Genomic DNA, 25,467 nt, shown 5'->3' with positions numbered 1-25,467 from the left:
CCTGGGTTCCTCATCCATGGGGTTTCCTCATCCCTGGGAGGGGAGTAGGGATCCCTGGGGTGGATTTGCTCCCTCCTGGGTTTCATCCAGGAAAATTTGCTCCCTTTTCCTTGGAAAAGAGCTCGGGAAGGGCTGGGATCCCAAATCCAGGGATCAGCCTGGGAAGAAATTCCCGGCAGGAATCCAGGGCTGGTTTTGGGACAGGATTTGCTGCGTGGACATGGAGGATCCAGGATCTGGGGTCATTCCCACCCCTTTTCCCTCAGAGGTTTTTCCTCTGTTCATTTTTCCAGGATGTTCTCCAGTTTCCCAGAGATCCCAAGGCCTTTATTCCCTGCATTCCATGGGATTGGGAACGGGATCATCCTCCTGCTCCTGCTCCGGGCTGAATTCCCACTGTGATCTTTGGGATCAAACCCGGGGGGAAATCTGGGATGGGGCCTCTTTCCCAAGATTCCCACTGGGATGTGGATATTTGGGACATCCGTGTATTTTCCTGATGTTGGAATTGTCCAGAGTTGGGATGTTTTAATCCTTTTCCAGTCTGGAGCTGTCCCTGTTCTCCAGGAAAATCCTGGAGCAGGAGGGTTTTGTCAGGGAATCCTTTTCCCCATTAATTCCAGGGATCATCCCTAAAATCCAGGATCAGATTCCCTTTCCAGCTGGAGATTCCGAGTTTCCTCTCAGCTGATTTTTCGGGAGCGCAGCACAGCTGGAATTCTGGGGATGTTCCAAAGCTTTGCTGCTGCTTTATCCACGTTATTCCAGACGGGAGAAATCCAGGCCCCAAATGCCCCTGGAGTGAGGATTCCTGGGATTTGCTGCCTCCAGCTCCCCCAAACCCCTGAGTGCCCCCAGAAAAAAAAAATCAAAAGATGGAAAATCCAACCCAAAATCTCCAGGAATGATAAAAAACCCCGATCCCAGCCCCGGGGCCGGGATGGGAGCTCGGTGTTCCTGATGTGGGAATAAACTTCCAGCGCTCCGAGGTATTTATAGCATCCAGCTCATGAGTTTTTAATTAAAATTCCATTTCCTCGTGCTCCAGATGGCACGGACAGCCAGCTCCGTGTTTTCCTTGGGTTTTGTCGGGATCAGGCGGCTACGGCCAGGATGGGGCTGTTTGGAAAAGATTTTTTGGGATTTTTTTTTTTTTATTTTCTGGGATACGGGGGATTGTCCTACCCTGGATTGGGATTCCCGGTGGGATTTGGGGGATGGAGGGGCGGCTGTTCCCGGCCCAGAGGTGTCAGATCCTCTGGCAGGGATCAAATCCATCCCCAGGGAAGGGCTCCACGTCAGGAAAAATCACATCAGGAAAAAGCAAAGCTTTCACCGGAGCTAAATCGGGATGGCTGGAGAGGGAACACAGGGAACACAGGGAACAGAGGGAACAGAGAGAACAGCGGGAACAGCAGGAATAGCAGGGACAGTGGGAATAGTGGGGACAGTGGGAATAGTGAGAATATTGGGGACAGCAGGAACAGCGGGAATAACAGGAACAGTGGGAATAGTGGGAATAATGGGAACAATGGGAATAGTGGGAATAGTGGGAACAGTGGGAACAGTGGGAACAGTGGGAATAGTGGGAACAGTGGGAACAGTGGGAACAGTGGGAATAGTGGGAACAGTGGAAATAGTGGGAACAGTGGGAACAGTGGGAATAGTGGGAACAGTGGGAACAGTGGGAACAGTGGAAATAGTGGGAACAGTGGGAACAGTGGGAATCGTGGGAACAGTGGGAACAGAGGGAATAGTGGGAACAGTGGGAACAGTGGGGACAGTGGAAATAGTGGGAACAGTGGGAACAGTGGGAATCGTGGGAACAGTGGGAACAGAGGGAATAGTGGGAACAGTGGGGACAGTGGGAACAGTGGGAACAGTGGGAATAGTGGGAACAGTGGGGACAGTGGGAACAGTGGGAACAGTGGGAACAGTGGGAATCGTGGGAACAGTGGGAACAGTGGGAATAGTGGGAACAGTGGGAACAGTGGGAACAATGGGAACAGTGGGAATAGTGGGGACAGTGGAAATAGTGGGAACAGTGGGAACAGTGGGAATAGTGGGAACAGTGGGAACAGTGGGAACAGTGGGAATAGTGGGAACAGTGGGAACAGTGGGGACAGTGGAAATAGTGGGAACAGTGGGAACAGTGGGAACAGTGGGAATAGTGGGAACAGTGGGAACAGTGGGAATAGTGGGAACAGTGGGAACAGTGGGAACAGTGGGAACAGTGGGGACAGTGGGAATAGTGGGAACAGTGGGAACAGTGGGAACAGTGGGAATAGTGGGAACAGTGGGAACAGTGGGAACAGTGGGAATAGTGGGAACAGTGGGAACAGTGGGGACAGTGGGAACAGTGGGAACAGTGGGAACAGTGGGAACAGTGGGAATAGTGGGAACAGTGGGAACAGTGGGAACAGTGGGAATAGTGGGAACAGTGGGAACAGTGGGGACAGTGGAAATAGTGGGAACAGTGGGAACAGTGGGAACAGTGGGAATAGTGGGAACAGTGGGAACAGTGGGAATAGTGGGAACAGTGGGAACAGTGGGAACAGTGGGAATAGTGGGAACAGTGGGAATAGTGGGAACAGTGGGGACAGTGGGAACAGTGGGAACAGTGGGAATAGTGGGAACAGTGGGAACAGTGGGAACAGTGGAAATAGTGGGAACAGTGGGAACAGTGGGAACAGTGGGAATAGTGGGAACAGTGGGAACAGTGGGAACAGTGGGGACAGTGGAAATAGTGGGAACAGTGGGAACAGTGGGGACAGTGGGAACAGTGGGAACAGTGGGAATAGTGGGAACAGTGGGAACAGTGGGAACAGTGGAAATAGTGGGAACAATGGGAACAGTGGGAACAGTGGGAACAGTGGGGACAGTGGGAACAGTGGGAATAGTGGGAACAGTGGGAACAGTGGGGACAGTGGAAATAGTGGGAACAGTGGGAACAGTGGGAACAGTGGGGACAGTGGGAACAGTGGGAACAGTGGGAACAGTGGGAACAGTGGGGACAGTGGGAACAGTGGGAACAGTGGGAACAGTGGGAATAGTGGGAACAGTGGGAACAGTGGGGACAGTGGGAACAGTGGGAACAGTGGGAACAGTGGGGACAGTGGGAACAGTGGGAACAGTGGGAACAGTGGGGACAGTGGGAACAGTGGGAACAGTGGGAACAGTGGGGACAGTGGGAACAGTGGGAACAGTGGGAACAGTGGGGACAGTGGGAACAGTGGGGACAGTGGGAACAGTGGGAATAGTGGAAATAGTGGGAACAGTGGGAACAGTGGGAATAGTGGGAACAGTGGGAACAGTGGGAACAGTGGGGACAGTGGAAATAGTGGGAACAGTGGGAACAGTGGGAACAGTGGGAACAGTGGGAACAGTGGGAACAGTGGGAATAGTGGAAATAGTGGGAACAGTGGGAACAGTGGGAACAGTGGGAATAGTGGGAACAGTGGGGACAGTGGGAACAGTGGGAACAGTGGAAATAGTGGGAACAGTGGGAACAGTGGGAACAGTGGGAACAGTGGGAACAGTGGGAACAGTGGGGACAGTGGGAACAGTGGGAACAGTGGGAACAGTGGGGACAGTGGGAACAGTGGGAACAGTGGGAACAGTGGGAACAGTGGGAACAGTGGGGACAGTGGGGACAGTGGAAATAGTGGGGACAGTGGGAACAGTGGGAATAGTGGAAATAGTGGGAACAGTGGGAACAGTGGGAATAGTGGGAACAGTGGGAACAGTGGGAACAGTGGGGACAGTGGAAATAGTGGGAACAGTGGGAACAGTGGGGACAGTGGGAACAGTGGGGACAGTGGGAACAGTGGGAACAGTGGGAACAGTGGGAATAGTGGGGACAGTGGAAATAGTGGGAACAGTGGGAACAGTGGGAACAGTGGGAATAGTGGGAATAGTGGAAATAGTGGGAACAGTGGGAACAGTGGAAATAGTGGGAACAGTGGGGACAGTGGAAATAGTGGGAACAGTGGGAACAGTGGGGACAGTGGGAATAGTGGAAATAGTGGGAACAGTGGGGACAGTGGGAATAGTGGGGACAGTGGGGACAGTGGGAATAGTGGGAACAGTGGGAATAGTGGGAACAGTGGGAACAGTGGGAACAGTGGGAATAGTGGGAACAGTGGGAACAGTGGGAACAGTGGGAATAGTGGGAACAGTGGGAACAGTGGGAACAGTGGGAATAGTGGGAACAGTGGGAACAGTGGGAACAGTGGGAACAGTGGGAACAGTGGGAATAGTGGGGACAGTGGAAATAGTGGGAACAGTGGGAACAGTGGGAACAGTGGGAATAGTGGGGACAGTGGAAATAGTGGGAACAGTGGGAACAGTGGGAATAGTGGGAACAGTGGGAACAGTGGGAACAGTGGGAACAGTGGGAATAGTGGGAACAGTGGGAACAGTGGGAACAGTGGGAACAGTGGGAACAGTGGGAATAGTGGGAACAGTGGGAACAGTGGGAACAGTGGGAACAGTGGGAACAGTGGGAATAGTGGGGACAGTGGAAATAGTGGGAACAGTGGGAACAGTGGGAACAGTGGGAATAGTGGGGACAGTGGGAACAGTGGGAACAGTGGGAATAGTGGGAATAGTGGAAATAGTGGGAACAGTGGGAACAGTGGAAATAGTGGGAACAGTGGGGACAGTGGAAATAGTGGGAACAGTGGGAACAGTGGGGACAGTGGAAATAGTGGGAACAGTGGGAACAGTGGGAACAGTGGGAATAGTGGGAACAGTGGGAACAGTGGGAACAGTGGGAATAGTGGGAACAGTGGAAATAGTGGGAACAGTGGGAACAGTGGGAACAGTGGGAATAGTGGGAATAGTGGGGACAGTGGGGACAGCAGGAACAGAGGGGACAGAGGGAACAGCAGGAACAGAAGGAATAGTGGGAACAGTGGGAACAGTGGGAACAGTGGGAACAGTGGGAACAGTGGAAATAGTGGGAACAGTGGGAACAGTGGGAACAGTGGGAATAGTGGGAATAGTGGGGACAGTGGGGACAGCAGGAACAGAGGGGACAGAGGGAACAGCAGGAACAGAAGGAATAGTGGGAACAGCAGGAACAGCAGGAACAGCAGGGCCTGGATGGATCCCAGCCGCCTCCCTGGGATGGAACCATTCCAATATCCCACCGGGATGAGCGGCCGGGATGCAGCAGGGATCCGCAGGATCAGTTTTCCCGGCTGGAATCTGGGGGATGTTCCCTTTCCTGCCCCATTCCTGCAGATCCCGGGAACTTTCCAGGCTCTACGGAGCCCCTCCCCAAAACCTGGGAAGTGACTTGGCCAAATAAAGACTTTTTCACTGGTCGAGGAAAATTCCCAAAACTCCAAGAGCTGTTGCTGCTGGGATGGAGGAAAAGCAAATTCCTGGTTCAGGTGATTCCCGAGTTGTAGAGCTGCTCCCCGGGCTGGGAGAGCTGGGAATGTCCAGCTGGATCAGGGAAGGATCCAGGGAATTCTGGGAGCCTTTTCCAGAGGGAAAGGAGAGCTGGGATTTGGGATCAAGGGCTGGAGGACCCAGAGAATGGAATTCCCAGTAGGAAAAGGGAGCTTGGGCTGGGATGTTGGGAAGGAATTCCTGGCTGGGCTGGAATTCCCAGAGAATCCCTGGCAGTGTCCAAGGCCAGGGTTTGGAGCAGCTCATCCCATCCCATCCCATCCCGAAGGCTCTCCCAAGCTCTGTGTTCCAGAGGGAGTAGTCTCCCAGGAATTCCCTGGATATCAGGAAATGCAGGAAGGTCCCAGGCTGGGTCCTGTCCCCTCAGTGCCCATTCCCAGTGGGATATCTGGGAATTCTGAGTTCCCAGCACCCCCAGATCCCTGTCCTGGGAGAAGGGATCCATCGGAACAGCTGCCTTGGGATACCCGGAGCAAGGAGCCACCTCCAGAAATTCCCTTCCTTTGGCCAATCCCCAAAACCAACCCCTGGATCACAATTCCAAAACTCCTCCATCCAATTCCCGGACTGGGAGCTCATCCCAGAATCCTCACTCAGACATTGGAATAACAGAGAATTCCCTTTCCATTCCCAACTTTCCACTCCCAAAACCTCTCCGAGGGCAGCGATGGAAGGAAAATTCCCTTGGGAAGATCCCAAGAGGGGTCAGGAACGGCCACCTGAGGACACAGAGCCCATCCATGACCTCAGAGCACCAGGAACCTGCAGGAGCCTCGTCAGCCAACCCCAATCCCGTGGGAATCGCTAAAATCCATTAAAATCCCGCAAAGCCAAACACGAAGCTTTTTGGGAATGACTCGGCGGAAAAGCAGGAGCGCGTTCAGCGTTTTAGGAGCAATTTTGGGCGGATTTTTATTCCCTTTTTTCACCTTTCAGTTCCTTTTATTTTTGGCAGCGGGGAGGGAGCAAATGGCCCGGCTGGAGCCCGGATCCATTTGTGGTTTTCCAGAGGCGGCAGCGGCCGGAGCTGGGGAGTCTCCGGGGGCCCAGGGAATGACTCGTGTCGGGAAAAGGGGAACGGGGACAAGGAAAGGGACAGGGACGGGTGGTGGGGACAGTGGGGAGGGATGGGACTGGGATGGGACTGGGGAAACTGGGATGGGGAAACTGGGGAGACTGGGATGGGAAACTGGGATGGGATTGGAGAGACTGAGATAGGGAAACTGGGATGGGACTGAGGAGACTGGGATGGGGAAACTGGGGAAACTGGGATGGGGCTGGGGAGACTGGGATGGGGCTGGGAAGACTGGGATGAGGCTGAGATGGGGAAACTGGGATGGGAGAGATGGAAATGTGGATGGTGAAACTGGGTTGGGGAAACTGGGATGGGACTGGGGAGACTGGGATGGGAGTGGGGAAACTGGGATGGGACTGGGGAGACTGGGATGGGAGTGGGGAAACTGGGATGGGACTGCAGAAACTGGGATGGGACTGGGGAAATTGGGATGAGGAGACTGGGATGGGGCTGCAGAAACTGGGCTGGGGAAACTGGGATGGGGAAACTGGGATGTGAGAGATGGAAACTGGGATGTGATAGAAACTGTGAGAGGGAAACTGGGATGGAAGAGGAGAAACTGGGATAAGACTGTGGAAACTGGGATGGGAGAGGGGAAACTGGGATGGGGGAAATGGAAATTGGGATGGAGGAACAGGGAGCTGGGATGAAGCAGCCAGACACAGGAAAAAGGAGCAGGAAACTGGGATGGAGGGTGCTCCAAACCCTGCCTGCACCTGGTACAGGAACAAATCCCTGTTCCCACTGGAATCCTGGAATGGGATCTGGTGTTCCCAGTGGGGGCAGAGGGGGCAGGAATCTCTGTTCCCACCTCAGAGATTCCCAGAGCAGGAGAGCAGCTGTGGGATCAGGGATCCCCCTGGGGCTCACCTCAGCAGGGAGCAGCAGTTTTGGGAATGAAGATCCGCAGGATTCTTCTTGGCAGGAGAAGTTCCTCTGCCTTTTCCCGGCTCCCGGGGAGGCGGCAGCTGCCGCGACAGCTTGTGTTGGATCCGGCTGCTCCCGGCTTGGCTTGGCTCGGGATGGAGCTGGGAAAATGGGAACAGCCTGGCAGCCACAACATCCTGGGAAATGCAAACCAGACATCCCTGATCCACAGAATCCCGGGAAACACATCCCAAACATCCTATCGGCATCCCAGGAAACACAGCCCAGCCATCCCGGGAATCACATCCCAACCATCCCATGAACATCCCGGGAATCACAGCCCAGCCATCCCTGATCCACAGAACTCCAGGAATCATATCTCTGATCCACAGCATCCTGGCAAACTCATCCCAACCATCCCATGAACATCCCAGGAATCATATCCCAGCCATCCCATCAGCATCCTGGGAACACAGCCCAGACATCCCTGATCCACAGAATCCAGGGAATCCCATCCCAACCATCCCATGAACATCCCAGGAATCACATCCCAACCATCCCATGAACACCCCGGGAATCACATCCCAAATATCCCATGAACATCTCGGGAATCACAGCCCATCCATCCCTGATCCATGGAATCCCAGGAAACAAATCCCAAACATCCCCGATCCACAGAATCCTGGGAATCACAGCCCAGCCATCCCTGATCCACAGAATCCTGGAAATCACACCCCAAACATACCTTGAACATCCCAGGAATCACATCCAAAACATCCCTGATCCACACAATCCTGGGAAACACATCCAAACGTTCCCAACAGTATCCCAGGAAACCCTGCACCCCATAACCCACAGCACACCATTAACCCCACACCCCATTAACCCCACACCCCATTAACCCCACACCCCACTAACCCCATACCCCATTAACCCACAGCACCCCATTAACCAAGAGCACCCCATTAACCCTGTACCCCATTAACACTGCAACCCATTAACCCCACATCCTATTAACCCAGAGCACTCCATAACCCACAGCACCCCATTAACCCCACACACGATAACCCACAGCACTCCATTACCTTGTACCCCGTTAACCCCACACCCCACTAACCCCACACCCCATTAACCCCACACCCCATTAACGCCATAATTCACAGCACCCCATTAACCCACAGCACCCCATTAACCTCACACCCCATTAACCCACAGCACTCCACTAACCCCACACCCCACTAACCCCAAACCCCATTAACCCATAGCACCCCATTAACCCCACACCCCATTAACCCACAGCACTCCACTAACCCCACACTCCACTAACCCATAGCACCCCATTAACCCATAGCACCCCATTAACCCCACACCCCATTAACCCCACACTCCATTACCCCATAGAACCCCATTTACCCTGCACCCCATTAACCCTGCACCCCATTAACCCCACACCCCATAACCCGCAGCACCCCATTAACACTGCATCCCATATAGGGTCCCCAGCTCCATGGGGACAGGGACAGGTCCCTATAGGGTCCCCAGCCCCATGGGGACAGGGACAGTCCCTATAGGGTCCCCAGCCCCATGGGGACAGGGGTGTGTCCCTATAGGGTCCCCAGCCCCATGGGGACAGGGACAGTCCCTATAGGGTCCCCAGCCCCATGGGGACAGGGGTGTGTCCCTATAGGGTCCCCAGCCCCATGGGGACAGGGACAGTCCCTATAGGGTCCCCAGCCCCATGGGGACAGGGGTGTGTCCCTATAGGGTCCCCAGCTCCATGGGGACAGGGACAGGTCCCTATTGGGTCCCCAGCCCCATGGGGACAGGGGTGTGTCCCTATAGGGTCCCCAGCCCCATGGGGACAGGGGTGTGTCCCTATAGGGTCCCCAGCTCCATGGGGACAGGGACAGGTCCCTATAGGGTCCCCAGCTCCATGGGGACAGGGGTGTGTCCCTATAGGGTCCCCAGCTCCATGGGGACAGGGGTGTGTCCCTATAGGGTCCCCAGCTCCATGGGGACAGGGACAGGTCCCTATAGGGTCCCCAGCTCCATGGGGACAGGGGTGTGTCCCTATAGGGTCCCCAGCCCCATGGGGACAGGGGTGTGTCCCTATAGGGTCCCCAGCCCCATGGGGACAGGGACAGTCCCTATAGGGTCCCCAGCTCCATGGGGACAGGGGTGTGTCCCTATAGGGTCCCCAGCTCCATGGGGACAGGGACAGGTCTCTGTGTGACCCCAACCATTCCCACCCCCTCCCGGCCCCTCTGGGGACAGGACCGGTGTCCCCCCTGTCCCCCAGGGGTGAGGGAGGAGCTCTGGGGAGCCGCTGTTGCCGCTGGAATTCCCTGGGGGCGGGAGGGAGGCTGGAATTCCCGGGAATGCCGTCAGGGCTGGTTTGAGGTGCCAGGACACGTGTGAGGAGGGGACAATTGTCCCTCGTTTCGGGTGACAGCAGCTGACAAAGCCCGTCCCCGCTCCCGATGGTGCCGCCGTCCAGCTGCTCCAGGGCTGATCCCAAAATCTGGGCGGCAGGAAAAGCGGGAATTCTGTCCCTGTGTCCCACACACCTGCAGCTCCGGGATCCCGAAATCAGCAGGAGCTGGAGCTGCTCCCAGGGCTGGGAGAGCTGGGAATGTCCAGCTGGATCAGGGAAGGATCCAGGGAATCCTGGGAGCCTTTTCCAGAGGGAAAGGAGAGCTGAGATTTGGGATCAAGGGCTGGAGGAGGCAGGGAATGGAATTACCACTGGGAAAGGGGAGCTTGGGGTGGGATCCTGGGCAGGAATTACCATCTGGGCTGGAATTCCCAGAGAATCCCTGGAAAAGTCCAAGGAAAGGTGGGGTGGGATGGGATGGGATAATGAGATGGGATGGGATAATGGGATGGGATGATGGGATGGGATGGAGAGAAGGGATGGAGATGGGATGGGATAATGGGGTGGGATAATGGGGTGGGATAATGGGGTGGGATAATGGGGTGGGATGGAATGGGATAATGGGATGGGATAATGGGATGGGATAATGGGATGGGATAGTGGGATGGGATAACGAGATGGGATAACAGGATAATGGGATAACAGGATGGGATAATGGGATAATGGGATAATGGGATAATGGGATAACGGGATGGGATAATGGGGTGCAGTGGGGTGCAGACCCAGCCGGGGGTGGGTGCAGGTTCGGGTGCAGGTGCAGACACAGCTCGGGGGCAGGGTTGGGATTTGGGAACCGTGATCTGTTCCCAGGGTTGGGATTTGGGAACCAGGATCTGTTCCCAGGGTTGGGATTTGGAAACTGGGATCTGTTCCCAGAGCTGGGATTTCAGAACTGGGATCCATCCCCAGAGCTGCGATTTGCTCTCTGGGAGCTGTTCCCAGGGCTGGGATTTGGGAACCGGGATCTGTTCCCAAGGCTGGGATTTTTGGAACCAGGATCCATCCCCAGAGCTGCCATTCGCTCTCCAGGATCTGTTCCCAGGGTTGGGATTTGGGAACTGGGATCTGTTCCCAGGGTTGGGATTTCAGAACCACTATCTATCCCCAGGGTTGGGATTTGGGAACCGGGATCTATTCCCACAGCTGCGATTCGAGAACCAGGATCCACTCCCAGATCTGCCATTCACTCTCCAGGATCTGTTCCCAGGGCTGGGATTTCGGAACCAGGATCCACTCCCAGATCTGCCATTCGCTCTCCGGGATCTGTTCCCAGGGCTGGGATTTCAGAACTGGGATCCATCCCCAGATCTGCCATTCACTCTCCGGGATCTGTTCCCAGGGCTGGGATTTCGGAACCAGGATCCACTCCCAGATCTGCCATTCTCTCTCCAGGGTCTCTCCCCTCAGCCAACGCCCCTCCCGGTACAACCTCCCCGAGCGACCCCCCCTCTCCTTTCCCCCCGCGCTCTCTGGGTCTCCCCCGGGGGCTCCCCCGGTGCTGACGGACAGCTCCGCCCCCTCCCCCTCCCTTTCCCCATCCCTCCCCCTTTCCCCTCCCCATCGCTCCCCTCCCCTCTCCTCGTTCTCCCAGCCGCTCGGGCTGGCCTCCCGCGGGCGCTGTGCGTGCCCGGGCGCTGCCGCCATGCCCCAGGCGGCCCCGCCGCTCCCCGCAGCCGCCGCGGCCGCACCATGAAGCGGCAGAACGTGCGGACGCTGGCGCTGATCGTCTGCACCTTCACCTACCTGCTGGTGGGCGCCGCCGTCTTCGACGCGCTCGAGTCCGAGGCGGAGACGGCGGAGAAGCGGCGGCTGGAGGCCAAGAGCCAGGAGCTGAGCAGAAAGTACAACCTGAGCCACGAGAGCTACAGCGAGCTGGAGCGGGTGGTGCTCAAGCTCAAGCCGCACAAGGCCGGCGTCCAGTGGAAATTCGCTGGGTCCTTCTACTTCGCCATCACCGTCATCACCACCATAGGTACGGGGTGAGACCTCCCTGCCAGGGCTGGGGTCCTCACTGGGGGTTTTGTCATCCCTGGGATGAGCCGGGGAAAGCGTCGGGAAATCCCCGCGTGTCCCTGGAGGGAGAGGGGGAAATAATAATGGGGGAGTGGGGGAAAAATAATCGGAGAAAATAATTGGGAGTGGGGGAAATAATGGGGAGAGGGGAAAATAATAGTTGGGAGTGGGGAAAATATAATTGGGAGAGGGGAAAAAATAATCGGGAGAGGGGAAAATAATAATTGGGACAGGGGAAAATAGAATCGGGAGAGGGGAAAATCGGGAGTGAGGTGGTTGTGCCGCCCGGAGCTTCTTCTCTCGCCGCCGCCGCCCGTCCCGGGGGGATCGGGAAGATCCCTCTGCCCGTATTCCCAAGTCTCCCATTCTTTGGGATCAGGGCGATCCCTCTGCCCTGATTCCCAAATCTCCCATCCCTTGGGATCGGGGTCATCCCTCTGCCCGTATTCCCAAGTCTCCCATTCTTTGGGATCAGGGCGATCCCTCTGCCCGGATTCCCGAATCTCCCATCCCTTGGGATCGGGGCGATCCCTCTCCGGGTCCTCCAGCAACTCCAGGTTCCAGGAAAAACCTGCCCGGACCCTCCCCCCGTCTCCCTTCCCTTGGGATCAGGGTGATCCCCCTGTCCTTTGGGATCGGGGAGATCCCCCGGCCAACGCCCCCCGCCCCAGATCCCCAAATCCCGCAGCTCCAGGATTTCCCCGCCTCTCCCAGCGGGAAATCCCCGCCCGAGCCCCGGGATGGGGGAATTCTGCCGGCCGGGATTGTCTGGGATGTTCCCGAGTCACCGTCACCTCCCGGGGGCCCTGGACCCCCCTGGGGGACCCCCAGCCCTGGGGAGGGGACAGGGACAGGTCCCTATAGGGTCCCCAGCTCCATGGGGACAGGGATGTGTCCCTATAGGGTCCCCAGCTCCATGGGGACAGGGGTGTGTCCCTATAGGGTCCCCAGCTCCATGGGGACAGGGGTGTGTCCCTATAGGGTCCCCAGCTCCATGGGGACAGGGGTGTGTCCCTATAGGGTCCCCAGCTCCATGGGGACAGGGACAGTCCCTATAGGGTCCCCAGCTCCATGGGGACAGGGACAGTCCCTATAGGGTCCCCAGCTCCATGGGGACAGGGACAGTCCCTATAGGGTCCCCAGCTCCATGGGGACAGGGACAGTCCCTATAGGGTCCCCAGCTCCATGGGGACAGGGACAGTCCCTATAGGGTCCCCAGCTCCATGGGGACAGGGACAGGTCCCTATAGGGTCCCCAGCCCCCTGGGGACAGGGGTGTGTCCCTATAGGGTCCCCAGCCCCATGGGGACAGGGGTGTGTCCCTATAGGGTCCCCAGCCCCATGGGGACAGGGGTGTGTCCCTATAGGGTCCCCAGCCCCATGGGGACAGGGACAGTCCCTATAGGGTCCCCAGCCCCATGGGGACAGGGGTGTGTCCCTATAGGGTCCCCAGCCCCATGGGGACAGGGACAGTCCCTATAGGGTCCCCAGCCCCATGGGGACAGGGGTGTGTCCCTATAGGGTCCCCAGCCCCATGGGGACAGGGACAGTCCCTATAGGGTCCCCAGCCCCATGGGGACAGGGGTGTGTCCCTATAGGGTCCCCAGCTCCATTTGGAACCTACCCATATTGTCCCCCCAATTGTCACCCTCATTGTCACCCCTCTATCACCCCCGTTGTCACCCCCGTTGTCACCTCCATTGCCACCCCCATTGTCACTCCTCTATCACCCCCGTTGTCACCCCCAATGTCACCCCCATTGTCACCCCCATTGTCACCCCTCTGGCCTTTGTGTCCCCTCCAGGGGTGGCCGGGGTCACCCGGTGTCCCCTGGTCCCCACCTGGCCCCTGAACCCAGGGCCCTGTGAGGGTCTGTGGGGTGGGGACAGTGAGGGGACAGTGAGGGGACAGGGAGGGGACAGGGAGGGGACAGCAGGTGACACAGGCCACGATTCCCACGGGTCCCACAGTCCCATGGAGCTGCTGGAGAGAGAGGAGGGATGGGAGGGGATCCATGGGATCCATAGGATGGGATGAGATCCATGGGATGGGATCCACGGGATCCATGGAATGGGATCTGTGGGATGGGATCTGTGGGATGGGATGGGATCCATGGAATGGGATCCATGGGATCCACGGAATGGGATGGGACCCATGGGATGAGATCCATGGGATGAGATCCATGGGATGGGATGAGATCCATGAGATGAGATCCATGGGATCCATGGAATGGGATGAGATCCATGGGATGGGACAGGGACACCAGGCTTGAGACAGATTTTGGGGTGTCCCTGTGCCCCCAGGGCCGCCACACAGATTTTGGGGTTCCTGTGGATTCCCAGGATTGGGACAGGAATCCCTGTCCCAAACAGGGTCCCTGTTTGTTCCCGGGGGTGAGATCCAGGTATTGGGGTTCTCCTTGATTCCCAGATTTGGTATGTGGACTTTGGGATGTTTCCCAGGCCCGAAATCCCCCTTTTAGGACACAAAATAATTCCTGGAGCTGAAACACCGGGCTGGGGATGTTCGTTATTCCCAGAGCTGTTATCCAGGTGTCAGGCTGGTATTCCAGGGCTGTTATCCCGGTGTTTGTTATTCCTGGAGTTCTTATCCTGGTGTCACCGTTATCCCGGTGTTTGTTATTCCTGGAGTTCTTATCCCGGTGTCACTGTTATCCCGGTGTTTGTTATTCCTGGAGTTGTTATTCCTGGAGCTGTTATTCCCGATGTTTGTCATTCCCAGAGCTGTTATTCCCACCCTCAGGGTGTTCATTATTCCTGGGGCTGTTTTCCCAATGTTAATTATTCCCATTATCCCAGTGTCAGGGTGTCTGTTATTCCTGGAGTTGTTATTCCCAGTGTTTGTCATTCCCACCCTCAGGGTGTTCATTATTCTCAGGGCTGTTTTTCCAGTGTTAATTATTCCCATTATCCCGGTGTCGGAGTATTTGTTATTCCTGGAGTTGTTATTCCCAGTGTTTGTCATTCCCACCCTCAGGGTGTTCTTAATTCCCGGGGCTGTTTTCCTAATGTTTATTATTCCCATTATCCCGGTGTCAGTGTCAGGGTGTTTTTTATTCCTGGGGCTGTTTTCCTAATGTTTATTATTCCCATTGTCCCGGTGTCAGGGTGTCTGTTATTCCTGGAGTTTTTATCCCAGTGTTTGTTATTCCCAGGGCTGTTATTCCCACTCCCAGGGTGTTTCTTATTTCCAGAGTTCTTATTCCAGTGTTCATTATTCCCAGAGTTTTCCTCCCCATGTCAGGCTGTTATTCCAGGGCTGTTATCCCGGTGTTTGTTATTCCCACTCTCAGGGTGTTCATTATTCCTGGGGCTGTTTTCCCAATGTTAATTATTCCCATTATCCCAGTGTCAGGGTGTCTGTTATTCCTGGAGTTTTTATCCCAGTGTTTGTCATTCCCACCCTCAACCCTAATTCCCGGGGCTGTTTTCCCAATGTTAATTATTCCCATTATCCTGTTTCAGGGTGTCTGTTATTCCTGTTGTTGTTATCCCCCTGTTTTTCATTCCCACCCTCAGGGTGTTCATTATTTTCATTATTCCTGGGGGCTGTTTTCCCAATGTTTATTATTCCCATTATCCAGGTGTCAGGGTGTTATTCCCAGAGCTGTTATCCTGGTGTTTTGCCATTCCCATTATTCCCCTGTCAGGATGTTTGCTGTTCCTGTTATCCCAGTGTTTATTATTCCCATTATCCCAGTGTTCGCCATTCCCATTATCCCGTTTTCCCAGTGTTCAGTATTCCCATTATCCAGGTGTTTATCATTCCCATTATCCCGATGCATTTCAATCCTGTTATCCCGTTGTCATTCCCATTATCCCAATGTTTGTCATTCCTGTTATTCCCATTATCCCAGTGTTCAGTATTCCCATTATCCAGGTGTTTATTATTCCCGTTATCCCGATGCTTTTCAATCTTGTTATTCCCGTTATCCTGTTGTTTGTCATTCCCACTATCCCGGTGTTTGTCATTCCCATTAATCCCATTATCCCAGTGTTTTCTATTCCCATTAATCCCACTATCCTGGTGTTTGTCATTCCCATTAATCCCGTTATCCCAGTGTTTACTATTCCCATTATCCCAGTGTTTGACATTCCCATTAATCCCGTTATCCCAGTGTTTTCTATTCCCATTAATCCCACTATCCTGGTGTTTGTCATTCCCATTAATCCCGTTATCCCAGTGTTTACTATTCCCATTATCCCAGTGTTTGACATTCCCATTAATCCCGTTATCCCAGTGTTTTCTATTCCCATTAATCCCACTATCCTGGTGTTTGTCATTCCCATTAATCCCGTTATCCCAGTGTTTACTATTCCCATTTTCCCGGTGTTTGTCATTCCCATTAATCCCATTATCCCAGTGTTTACTATTCCCGTTATCCCAGTGTTTACTATTCCCATTAATCCCGTTATCCCAGTGTTTGCCATTCCCATTATCCGGAAAAGCTCTGGGCTGGGAATCTCCAGCAGGATCCAGTGGGATCCAGCCCATCCCAAAGATCCTGGAATGCCAGAAAGAGACACGGATCCACTGGGATCCACTGGGATCCATTGGGATCAATCCCAAGGAACCATGGCCGTGGACAGGGATTGGGATCCCACTCTGCCTCTCTGCCGGGAGCTGAATCCCAACCCAAACACCTCATCCCAAAAATTCCTGCTGCTCCCGGCGCTCCAAACCTCCAAATCCCAGATTTGGGCTCCACGTGGGATCCACTTTGGGATTGGGATGAGGATTCCCAGTATCCCAAACGCGTGTCCTGGGTGGGAATTGCGGAGGGAATGGCCCCGAATGACATTCCCTGTATCCAGCCCGGTTTTCCTGGAATTTCCAGGGATGTGGGAAAGGGTCTGGGACATCCAGATGTGTGGATTTTTCCCAAAATCCCGTGGTTTGGGTGTGGCAGCAAAGCCAGGATGAGGCTGGAATGAGACCCCTCCCCAAATCCAGGCCTGGCAGGGAAAAAGGGGGAGAAAATCCCGTTATTCTCATGGAATTGGATTTTTCCAGGGCAGGAAAAAAAAAGGGATTTTCTCAGGAATTCACCACCCAGCTCTTGGTGGGACGGGGAAAAACCAGAGTGGGATGGGGCAGATCCCAATGGGATCAGGGGGAAGGAAAATTTGGGATCACAGATCCCACTGGGAAAAGTTTGGATCTGTTTTGGGGTGTTTTTTTCCCCATTTATCCATGAAAAATGCTGGGAGCTTTCCCGAGCAATTCCAGAGGCTGGGATGTCCCCAGGGGGGTGGCAGTGTCACCCACATGTGTCCCTTGTCACCTCTGTCCTGAGCCCGGGCGGGCTGTGCTGGCTCTGGATTGTTCCCAAAAAAAACCCAATCCCAAAAAACCCCGGCCCCAAAAACCCCCATCGCCCAAAAAACCGTGATCCCAAAACACCCAACCCCCCAAAAAACCAATCCCAGAAAAACACAATCCCAAAAAAAACCTCATCCCAAAAATCCCCACCACAAAACACCTGATCCTCAAAAAAAAAACCCCAATCCCAAAAAAACTCAGCCCCAAAAAAACTCGATCCCAAAAAATCTCCATCCCAAAACCCCTGATCCCCAAAAAAATTCAGTCCCAAAAAATCCTGATCTCAAAAATCCCCATCCCCCAAAAAAAACCTGATCCCAAAGAAACCTGATCCCAAAAATCCCCATCCCAAAAATCCCCATTCCAAAATCCCCACACCAAAACACCCAATCCCAAAAACTCCCATCCCCAAAAAAACATCCGATCCCAAAGAAACCTGATCCCCAAAAATCCCAATCCCAGAAAAAAACCCGATCCCCAAAAAACCCACCTGATCCCCAAAAACCCCGATCCCAAAAATCCTCACGCCAAAACACCCAATGCCAAAAAAGCCCGATCCCAAAAAAACTCAGTCCCAAAAAAATCCAATCCCACACACCCAATCCCCCAAAAAATTCCAATCCCCAAAAAAAAAAAAAAAAAAAACCCAATCCCAAAAAACCCGACCCAAAAAAATCCCCACCCCAAAACACCCGACCCCAAAAAACTCAGTCCCTAAAAAACTCAATCCCCAAAAATTCCGATTCCAAAAAAACCCAATCCCAAAAAAAAAAAAAAAAAAAAATCCGATCCCAAAAATCCCCAGCCCAAAAACCCCGATCCCAAAAAACCCGATTCCCAAAAACCCGATCCCAAAAAAAACTCAGTCCCAAAAAAACCCTGATCCCAAAAATCCCAACCCCAAACAAACAGCGGATCCTCCCCCGCCCCCCGCGGCCGCCAGCGCAGAGGGAGCAGGTGGCAAATGCCACCGCGGTGTCACCATCTGTCACCGCCTGCCACCCGCCCGGCCTGGCACGGGAGGGGACCGGGGCCCTTTGTCCCCATTTGTCACCTCCTGTCCCTGTCCTGTTCCCCTTCTGTCCCCATTTGTCACCCCCTGTCCCTCTCTGTCCCTCTGTCCCCCTGTCCCTCTGTCCTTTCTGTCCCTTCTGTCCCCTCTGTCCCCTCTGTCCCCCCTGTCCCTCTGTCCCCTCTGTCCCTCTGTCCCTCTGTCCCTCTGTCCCTCTGTCCCCCTGTCCCCATGTCCCCTCTATCCCTCTGTCCCTCTGTCCCCCTGTTCCCACTGTCCCTCTGTCCCCTCTATCCCTCTGTCCCTCTGTCCCCCTGTCCCCCTGTCCCTCTGTCCCCCTGTCCCCACTGTCCCCCTGTCCCTCTGTCCCCCTGTCCCCCTGTCCCTCTGTCCCTCTGTCCCCCTGTCCCCCCTGTCCCTCTGTCCCCCTGTCCCCACTGTCCCCCTGTCCCTCTGTCCCCCTGTCCCCCTGTCCCTCTGTCCCTCTGTCCCCCTGTCCCCACTGTCCCTCTGTCCCCCTGTCCCCACTGTCCCCCTGTCCCCCTGTCCCCCTGTCCCTCTGTCCCTTCTGTCCCTTCTGTCCCCCTGTCCCCCTGTCCCCTCTATCCCTCTGTCCCCTCTGTCCCCTCTATCCCTCTGTCCCTCTGTCCCCCTGTCCCCCTGTCCCTCTGTCCCCCTGTCCCCCTGTTCCCTCTATCCCCTCTGTCCCTCTGTCCCCCTGTCCCCCTGTTCCCTCTATCCCCTCTGTCCCCCTGTCCCCCTGTCCCCCTGTCCCCTCTGTCCCTCTGTCCCCCTGTCCCCCTGTCCCCCTGTCCCCTCTGTCCCTCTGTCCCCCTGTCCCCCTGTCCCCCTGTCCCCTCTGTCCCCCTGTCCCCCTGTCCCCCTGTTCCCTCTATCCCCTCTGTCCCCCTGTCCCCCTGTCCCCCTGTCCCCTCTGTCCCCCTGTCCCCCTGTTCCCTCTATCCCCTCTGTCCCCCTGTCCCCCTGTCCCCCTGTCCCCCTGTCCCCTCTGTCCCCACTCTCCCTCTGTTCCCATTCCACAAAAAAAAAAAACCCAAAACATTTCCATGGAAAACAGGGAATGGGGTTTGGAATTAGCAGGGAAAGGGGAAAACCTCACCAGAATTCCAGGGCTGGAATTCCTTCCAAACCCCTCCAGACATTCCTGTTCCCATTCCACAGAAAAATAAAAAGTTTTCCATGGAAATCTCTGGCAGTTCCTTGGAACAGGGAATGGGGTTTGGAATCAGCAGGGAAAGGGGAAAACCCCGCCAAAATTCCAGGGCTGGAATTCCTTCCCAAAACCCTCCAGACATTCCTGTTCCCATTCCACAAAAAAAAACCCAAACAACATTTCCATGGAAATCTGTGGTGGCACCTCCCAAACCATTTGGAATTAACCTCCCAAACCTTTGGAATTAACAAGGGAGAGGGAATATTCCTGGAATTCCTCCTGGCTTTTCCTGGGAATGGGATCCGGAGGTTGTTGGAGCACCCAAACCCCGGGAATTGTTGGGAAATCGGAATCTCTTCCCTCCCTTTCCCAGTGACCTTTCCCTGGGAAAGGATTCACTGGGATTCTTGGATGTTCCTCCTGGATCTTCTGCCCGGGGTTTTCCTGCCGGGAATGAAGGGGGGAATGAGGACATGGAGAATTCCCATTGGGATTGGGGCCTATTCCCTGTGGGATGAGGATTTAGGGGTGACAATCCCAGCCCAGATGGGATCCGGCACCTTTTCCATGGAACATCTTCCAGCAATCCCGAGGGTGGGGAGGCCTGCTGCTTTTCCCGAGGGATTCAGAGCAGGGATTGGGATTCCATCCCTCTGGATCCTCCTCCTCCTCCCATCCCCCTCTCCCTCCCAGGCCATAAATTCCCGAGTTTTTTCCATCCAGGAGTGACACCAGCCATTAATTCCCATTCCTGCCCTTTCCCGGCTGATTCCTCCTTAAATCCCAGCAAATCCCGACTGGGAGCGAGGAATGAAAGCCACGGGCCAGGGGGATCCGGGCCAGGAAAATCCAGCCCGGATTTCTGGAGGTTTGGGAGTTTTTCCTGATTTTTCCAGAGCTCTGGGGCTGGAGGTTCCGGATGGATCCAAGAACCTGGAGTGGGATTTCTGGGATTTCTGCAATGGATGGAATCAGCAGCTCCCAGGGAAAAGGGACTGGATCCATTCCTCAATTCATATCCTCATCCCATATCCCACATCCCATGTCCCACATCCCATATCCCGTGTCCCACATCCCCTATCCCATATTCTGTATTCTATATCCCATATCCTATATCCCATATCCCATGTCCCACATCCCATATCCCCATCTTCATCCTGCATCCCCATCCCACATTTCCCATCCCATAATCTCCAGCCAAATCCCCATTCCATATATCCATCCCGCATTCTGATCTCCATCCCATTATCCCATCCCGGATTCCTACCCCATATCCTAATCCCATAATCTCCGTTCCACATCCCACATCCCAAATTCCCATCCCATATCCCATACTCCATATCCCATAGCCCATAATCCCCATCCCATATCCCCATCCTATATCCCGTATCCCATAATCTCTATCCCACATCTCCATCCCACATCCCATATCCCCATCCCATATCCCACATCGCACATCCCCATCCCATAGCCCATAGCCCATAGCCCATATCCTCAATCCCATATCCCATATCCCCAATCCCATATCCCCATATCCCATATCCAATACCCCATATCCCATACTCCATATCCCATACCCCACATCCCCATTCCACATCCCCATCCCATATCCAGTATCCCATATCCCATACCCCATCTCCCACACCCCATATCCCATATCCCATATCTCATATCCCATATCCCATACCCCATATCCCCCATCCCCATCCCACATCCCCATCCCAGGGATCCTTTGGAATCCTTTCTGGGGCCGGGGGCTCTGTCCCCCTTATTGAGGGTCTCAGCACCCCCACATGCTCCAGGTGGGAATTCCCTGGACCAGGATCCCTTTTCCCAGGAAAGACCCGGACCCCCATCCCTGCCCATTTTGGGACACAAATCCATCCAAAAATCCCTAAGGAAATTTTTTTTATTCCGGTGCCCCCCACCCAGAACAGCGGGACCACCCCCCTGGGGGTGCCCCAGCCCATTCCCGGGGTATCCCACCTTATCCATGGACCCCCCTTCCCGCTGCAGGACCCCCCTTTTCCAGGGAGAGGGGAGGGCCGGGAAGGGCCTGGCGGGGCCCCAGAATCCAGGGAAAAATTGCCAGTTTTGGCACAAACAGGGAGCTTGGCCGGCGCCGGGATTTTCCATGACTCCATCCCGACCCCCCCGGCTGCGGGAGGTGCTGGAGAGGGGGGTGGGGGGGCAGGAATCAGGCACCCCCCACACCCCAAAAGATCCGGGTGAGGGGTTCCCACTGTGGATCTGAATCCATTTGGGAATTTGGGGGGATTTGGGAATAAAGAAGGAGCTCAGGGTGCGGCCCCATATCCAACCCCCCCAATACCAATCCTAATCCCACTGGGAATGGGGAGTCCTGGGGATCCCTGATCCTTGAGATCCCATGGGAGGCGTTCCAGTCGCTGCATGGAATGAGATCCCACTTTTCTGGGGTGGGGGAAATGTGGGAAAAGGGGGAGAGATGGAGCAGAGAGAGGGATTTGGGGATGTGGATGGAGAGAGGGACAGAGGGAGGGATGGAGGGATGGATCCAGGGATCCATGAATCCATGGATGGATGGATGGATGGATCCAAGGATGAATCCAAGGATGGATCCAGGGAAGGATGGATGGATGGATGGATTTGAAGGATGGATGGATGGATCCATGTCTCCATGGATGGATGGATGGATAAAGGCAACAGGGATAATTGGGATTTGGGTAGTCCCAGGGGTCCCTCCAGCTCCTCATTCCCAGTTCAGCCTATCCCAGATCTCATCCCTCTGCTCTGGCTCCAGGAGGTGTCCCTGGGCCTATCCCGGGATTTTGGTGTCCCCAGGCCCTTTCCCGCTGTCCCCAGCCCCATTTAGGGATTTTGGTGTCCCTGCAGGACCCAGGTGTCCCCCTGGCCATGTCCCTCGGTGCCAGCTCCGTGTTTTCCGGTAATTCAGGCTGGAATTTCGCCACCACCGGCACCTGCTGCCGTTCCCAGCCTTGTTTGCTTTTCCTGGGAATGGGGGGTCTCCTGGGGGACAGCTGTGTCCCCTCCCCGGCCTGGGGACAGCTGGGACGGCCGGGCTCAGGCCCAGCATTGGGAACAGTGGGATCCGCAGTGGGAGCAGCGGGATCTGCACTGGGAACAGCAGGATCTGCATTGGGAGCAGCGGGATCTGCACTGGGAACAGCAGGATCTGCGTTGGGAACAGTGTGATCTTTATTGGGAACAGTTTGATCCTTACTGGGAACAGTGGGGTCTTTATTGGAAACAGTGTGATCTTCACTGGGAACAGTGGGATCTCTATTGGGAACAGTGGGATCCTTACTGGGAACAGTGGGATCTTCATTAAAAACAGTGGGATCTTACTGGTAACAGTGGGATCTTTATTGGGAACAGTGGGATGCTTACTGGGAACAGTGGGATCTTTATTGGGAACAGTGGGATCTTCATTGGGAACAGCAGGATCCTTACTGGGAACAGTGGGATCCTTACTGGTAACAGTGGGATCCTTACTGGTAACAGTGGGATCTTTATTGGGAACAGCAGGATCCTTACTGGGAACAGTGGGATCCTTACTGGGAACAGTGGGATCTTTATTGGGAACAGTGGGATCCTTACTGGGAACAATAGGATCCTTACTGGGAGGGGGATGCTGATCCTTACTGGGAGTGGTGGGATGTGGGGAAGGGCTGGCATGAGGAGGCTCCTTCCATCCCCCTGTCCCGTTCCCTGAATCCCATCCCCTGCTTCCCTGAATTCCCTGTCCAGGTCCCCCAAACCCTCCGCCCGATTCCCTGCACCCCCTGTTCCACTCCCTGCACCCCCTGCTCCATTCCCTAAATTTCCTGCCCCATCCCCTAAATCTCCATTCCCTGTATCCCCATTCCCTAAAGCCCCTGCCCCATTCCCTAATCCCCATTCCCTGCACCCCCTGCCTCATTCCCTGCATCCCCTGCCCTGTTCCCTAAATCCCCTGCCCCATTCTCTAAATGCTTTGCCCCATTCCCTGCACCCCCTGCCCCACTCCCTGCATCCCCTGCCCCATTCCCTAAATCTCCATTCCCTGCACCCCCTGCCCTGTTCCCTAAATCCCCTGCCCCATTCTCTAAATGCTTTGCCCCATTCCCTGCACCCCCTGCCCCATTCCCTAATTTCCCTGCCCCATCCCCTAAATCCACTGCCCCATTCCCTAAATCCCCATTCCCTAACCCCCTACCCCATTCCCTAAATCCCCTGCCCCTTTCCCTAAATGCTTTGCCCCATTCCCTGCACCCCCTGCCCCATTCCCTAATTTCCCTGCCCCATCCCCTAAATCCACTGCCCCATTCCCTAAATCCCCATTCCCTAACCCCCTACCCCATTCCCTAAATCCCCTGCCCCTTTCCCTAAATGCTCTGCCCTATTCCCTGCACCCCTGCCCCATTCCCTAAATCCCCAATCACTGCACCTCCTGTCCTATTCCCTAAATCCCCATTCCTTGCACCCCCTGCCCCATTCCCTGCACCCCCTGCCCCATTCCCTAAACCCCTCCTGGAGCTCTCACCCCCTTCCCATCCTTCCAGCCCCGTTCCCGATGATCCTTTCCCCGCCTTCCCAACCCCTCCCGTCCCGTCCCCGTTCCCGGCCGGTCCCCGCAGCTGTCCCGCTAATCCCGGCCATCCATCCCTCCATCCCATCCATCCATCCATCCCTCGCTCCCGACAGCCGGGGTTGGCTCCGGGCCCTGGGCCAGCCCTGCACCTGCTCCGGGGCCGGATCCAGCCCCGCTCCTCCGGCCCTAAAAAGGGCAGGATCGGCCGCGTTCCTTCGGGACGTGTCATCCCTTCCTCCCGCGGGGACACCGGCCCGCCCCCCGGGGCTCTGGGGGGACGGGAGGTGATTCCAGGGATCATTCCCGGCGGATCTCCAGGCTGGGATCTGCCCCCCTCCTTCCCAAAACAATTCCTCGCCACCCGCGGGCCCCAAAGGGATTTTATGGGGTTTTCCCGGTGTTTTCCCTCTTCCCCCTGGCTGGATCTGCCATTCCCGACCTTTCCCCCCTGCCCTCAGACGTGCCGCAGCTCAGGCAGCTCCTGCTAAAACCGGGAACGGGAGGGGGGGATCGGGGGATTGATGGGAGCTTGGAGAGCTCATAAACTCCCTTCCCTCGGGAAAGAGGGCTAAAAATAGCTCCGGGAGGCCGGAGAGGGATGGAGAGGCTGGAGAGGGCAGGAAAAGGCTGGAGAAGGGAGGAGAAGGCAGGAGAAGGCAGGAGGAGGCAGGAGGAGGCAGGAGGAGGCAGGAGAAGGCAGGAGAAGGGAGGAGGAGGCAGGAGGAGGGAGGAGAAGGCAGGAGGAGGCAGGAGGAGGCAGGAAAAGGCAGGAGAAGGCAGGAGGAGGCAGGAGAAGGGAGGAGAAGGCAGGAGGAGGCAGGAGGAGGCAGGAAAAGGCAGGAGAAGGGAGGAGGAGGCAGGAAAAGGCAGGAGAAGGCAGGAGGAGGCAGGAAAAGGCTGGAGGAGGCAGGAGGAGGCAGGAGAAGGCAGGAGGAGGCAGGAGAAGGCAGGAGGAGGCAGGAGGAGGCAGGAGGAGGCAGGAGAAGGCAGGAGGAGGCAGGAGAAGGCAGGAAAAGGCAGGAGGAGGCAGGAGAAGGCAGGAGGAGGCAGGAGGAGGCAGGAGGAGGCAGGAGGAGGCAGGAGGAGGCAGGAGGAGGCAGGAGAAGGCAGGAGGAGGCAGGAGGAGGCAGGAGAAGGGAGGAGAAGGCAGGAGAAGGGAGGAGAAGGCAGGAGGAGGCAGGAGGAGGCAGGAGGAGGCAGGAGGAGGCAGGAGAAGGCAGGAGGAGGCAGGAGGAGGCAGGAGAAGGGAGGAGAAGGCAGGAGAAGGGAGGAGAAGGCAGGAGAAGGGAGGAGAAGGCAGGAGGAGGCAGGAGGAGGCAGGAGAAGGGAGGAGAAGGCAGGAGAAGGCAGGAGAAGGCAGGAGAAGGGAGGAGAAGGCAGGAGGAGGGAGGAGAAGGCAGGAGAAGGGAGGAGGAGGCAGGAGAAGGCAGGAGGAGGCAGGAGACTCGAAGGCAGGAGGAGGCAGGAGAAGGCAGGAGGAGGCAGGAGAAGGGAGGAGAAGGGAGGAGAAGGGAGGAGAAGGGAGGAGAAGGCAGGAGAAGGCAGGAGAAGGGAGG

General features: G+C 55.8%; 1 protein-coding gene across 1 annotated transcript in view; it reads left to right on the top strand.

The window, feature by feature from the left end:
- Positions 1-11,486: 11,486 nt before the first annotated feature.
- Positions 11,487-25,467, top strand: part of KCNK3 (potassium two pore domain channel subfamily K member 3) — a gene marked incomplete at its 5' end in the record, with an annotated part of 21,317 nt that continues 7,336 nt past the window's right edge. Inside the window, one exon of the mRNA XM_083858074.1 lies at positions 11,487-11,769. Within this exon, the coding sequence (XP_083714200.1) occupies positions 11,487-11,769 (283 nt within the window). The remainder of the gene's footprint in view (positions 11,770-25,467) is intronic.

Source organism: Zosterops lateralis, assembly GCF_965231275.1.
Source record: "Zosterops lateralis genome assembly, chromosome: 3".
Classification (NCBI taxonomy): Eukaryota; Metazoa; Chordata; class Aves; order Passeriformes; family Zosteropidae; genus Zosterops; species Zosterops lateralis.
This window is presented reverse-complemented; position numbering and strand designations above follow the sequence as displayed.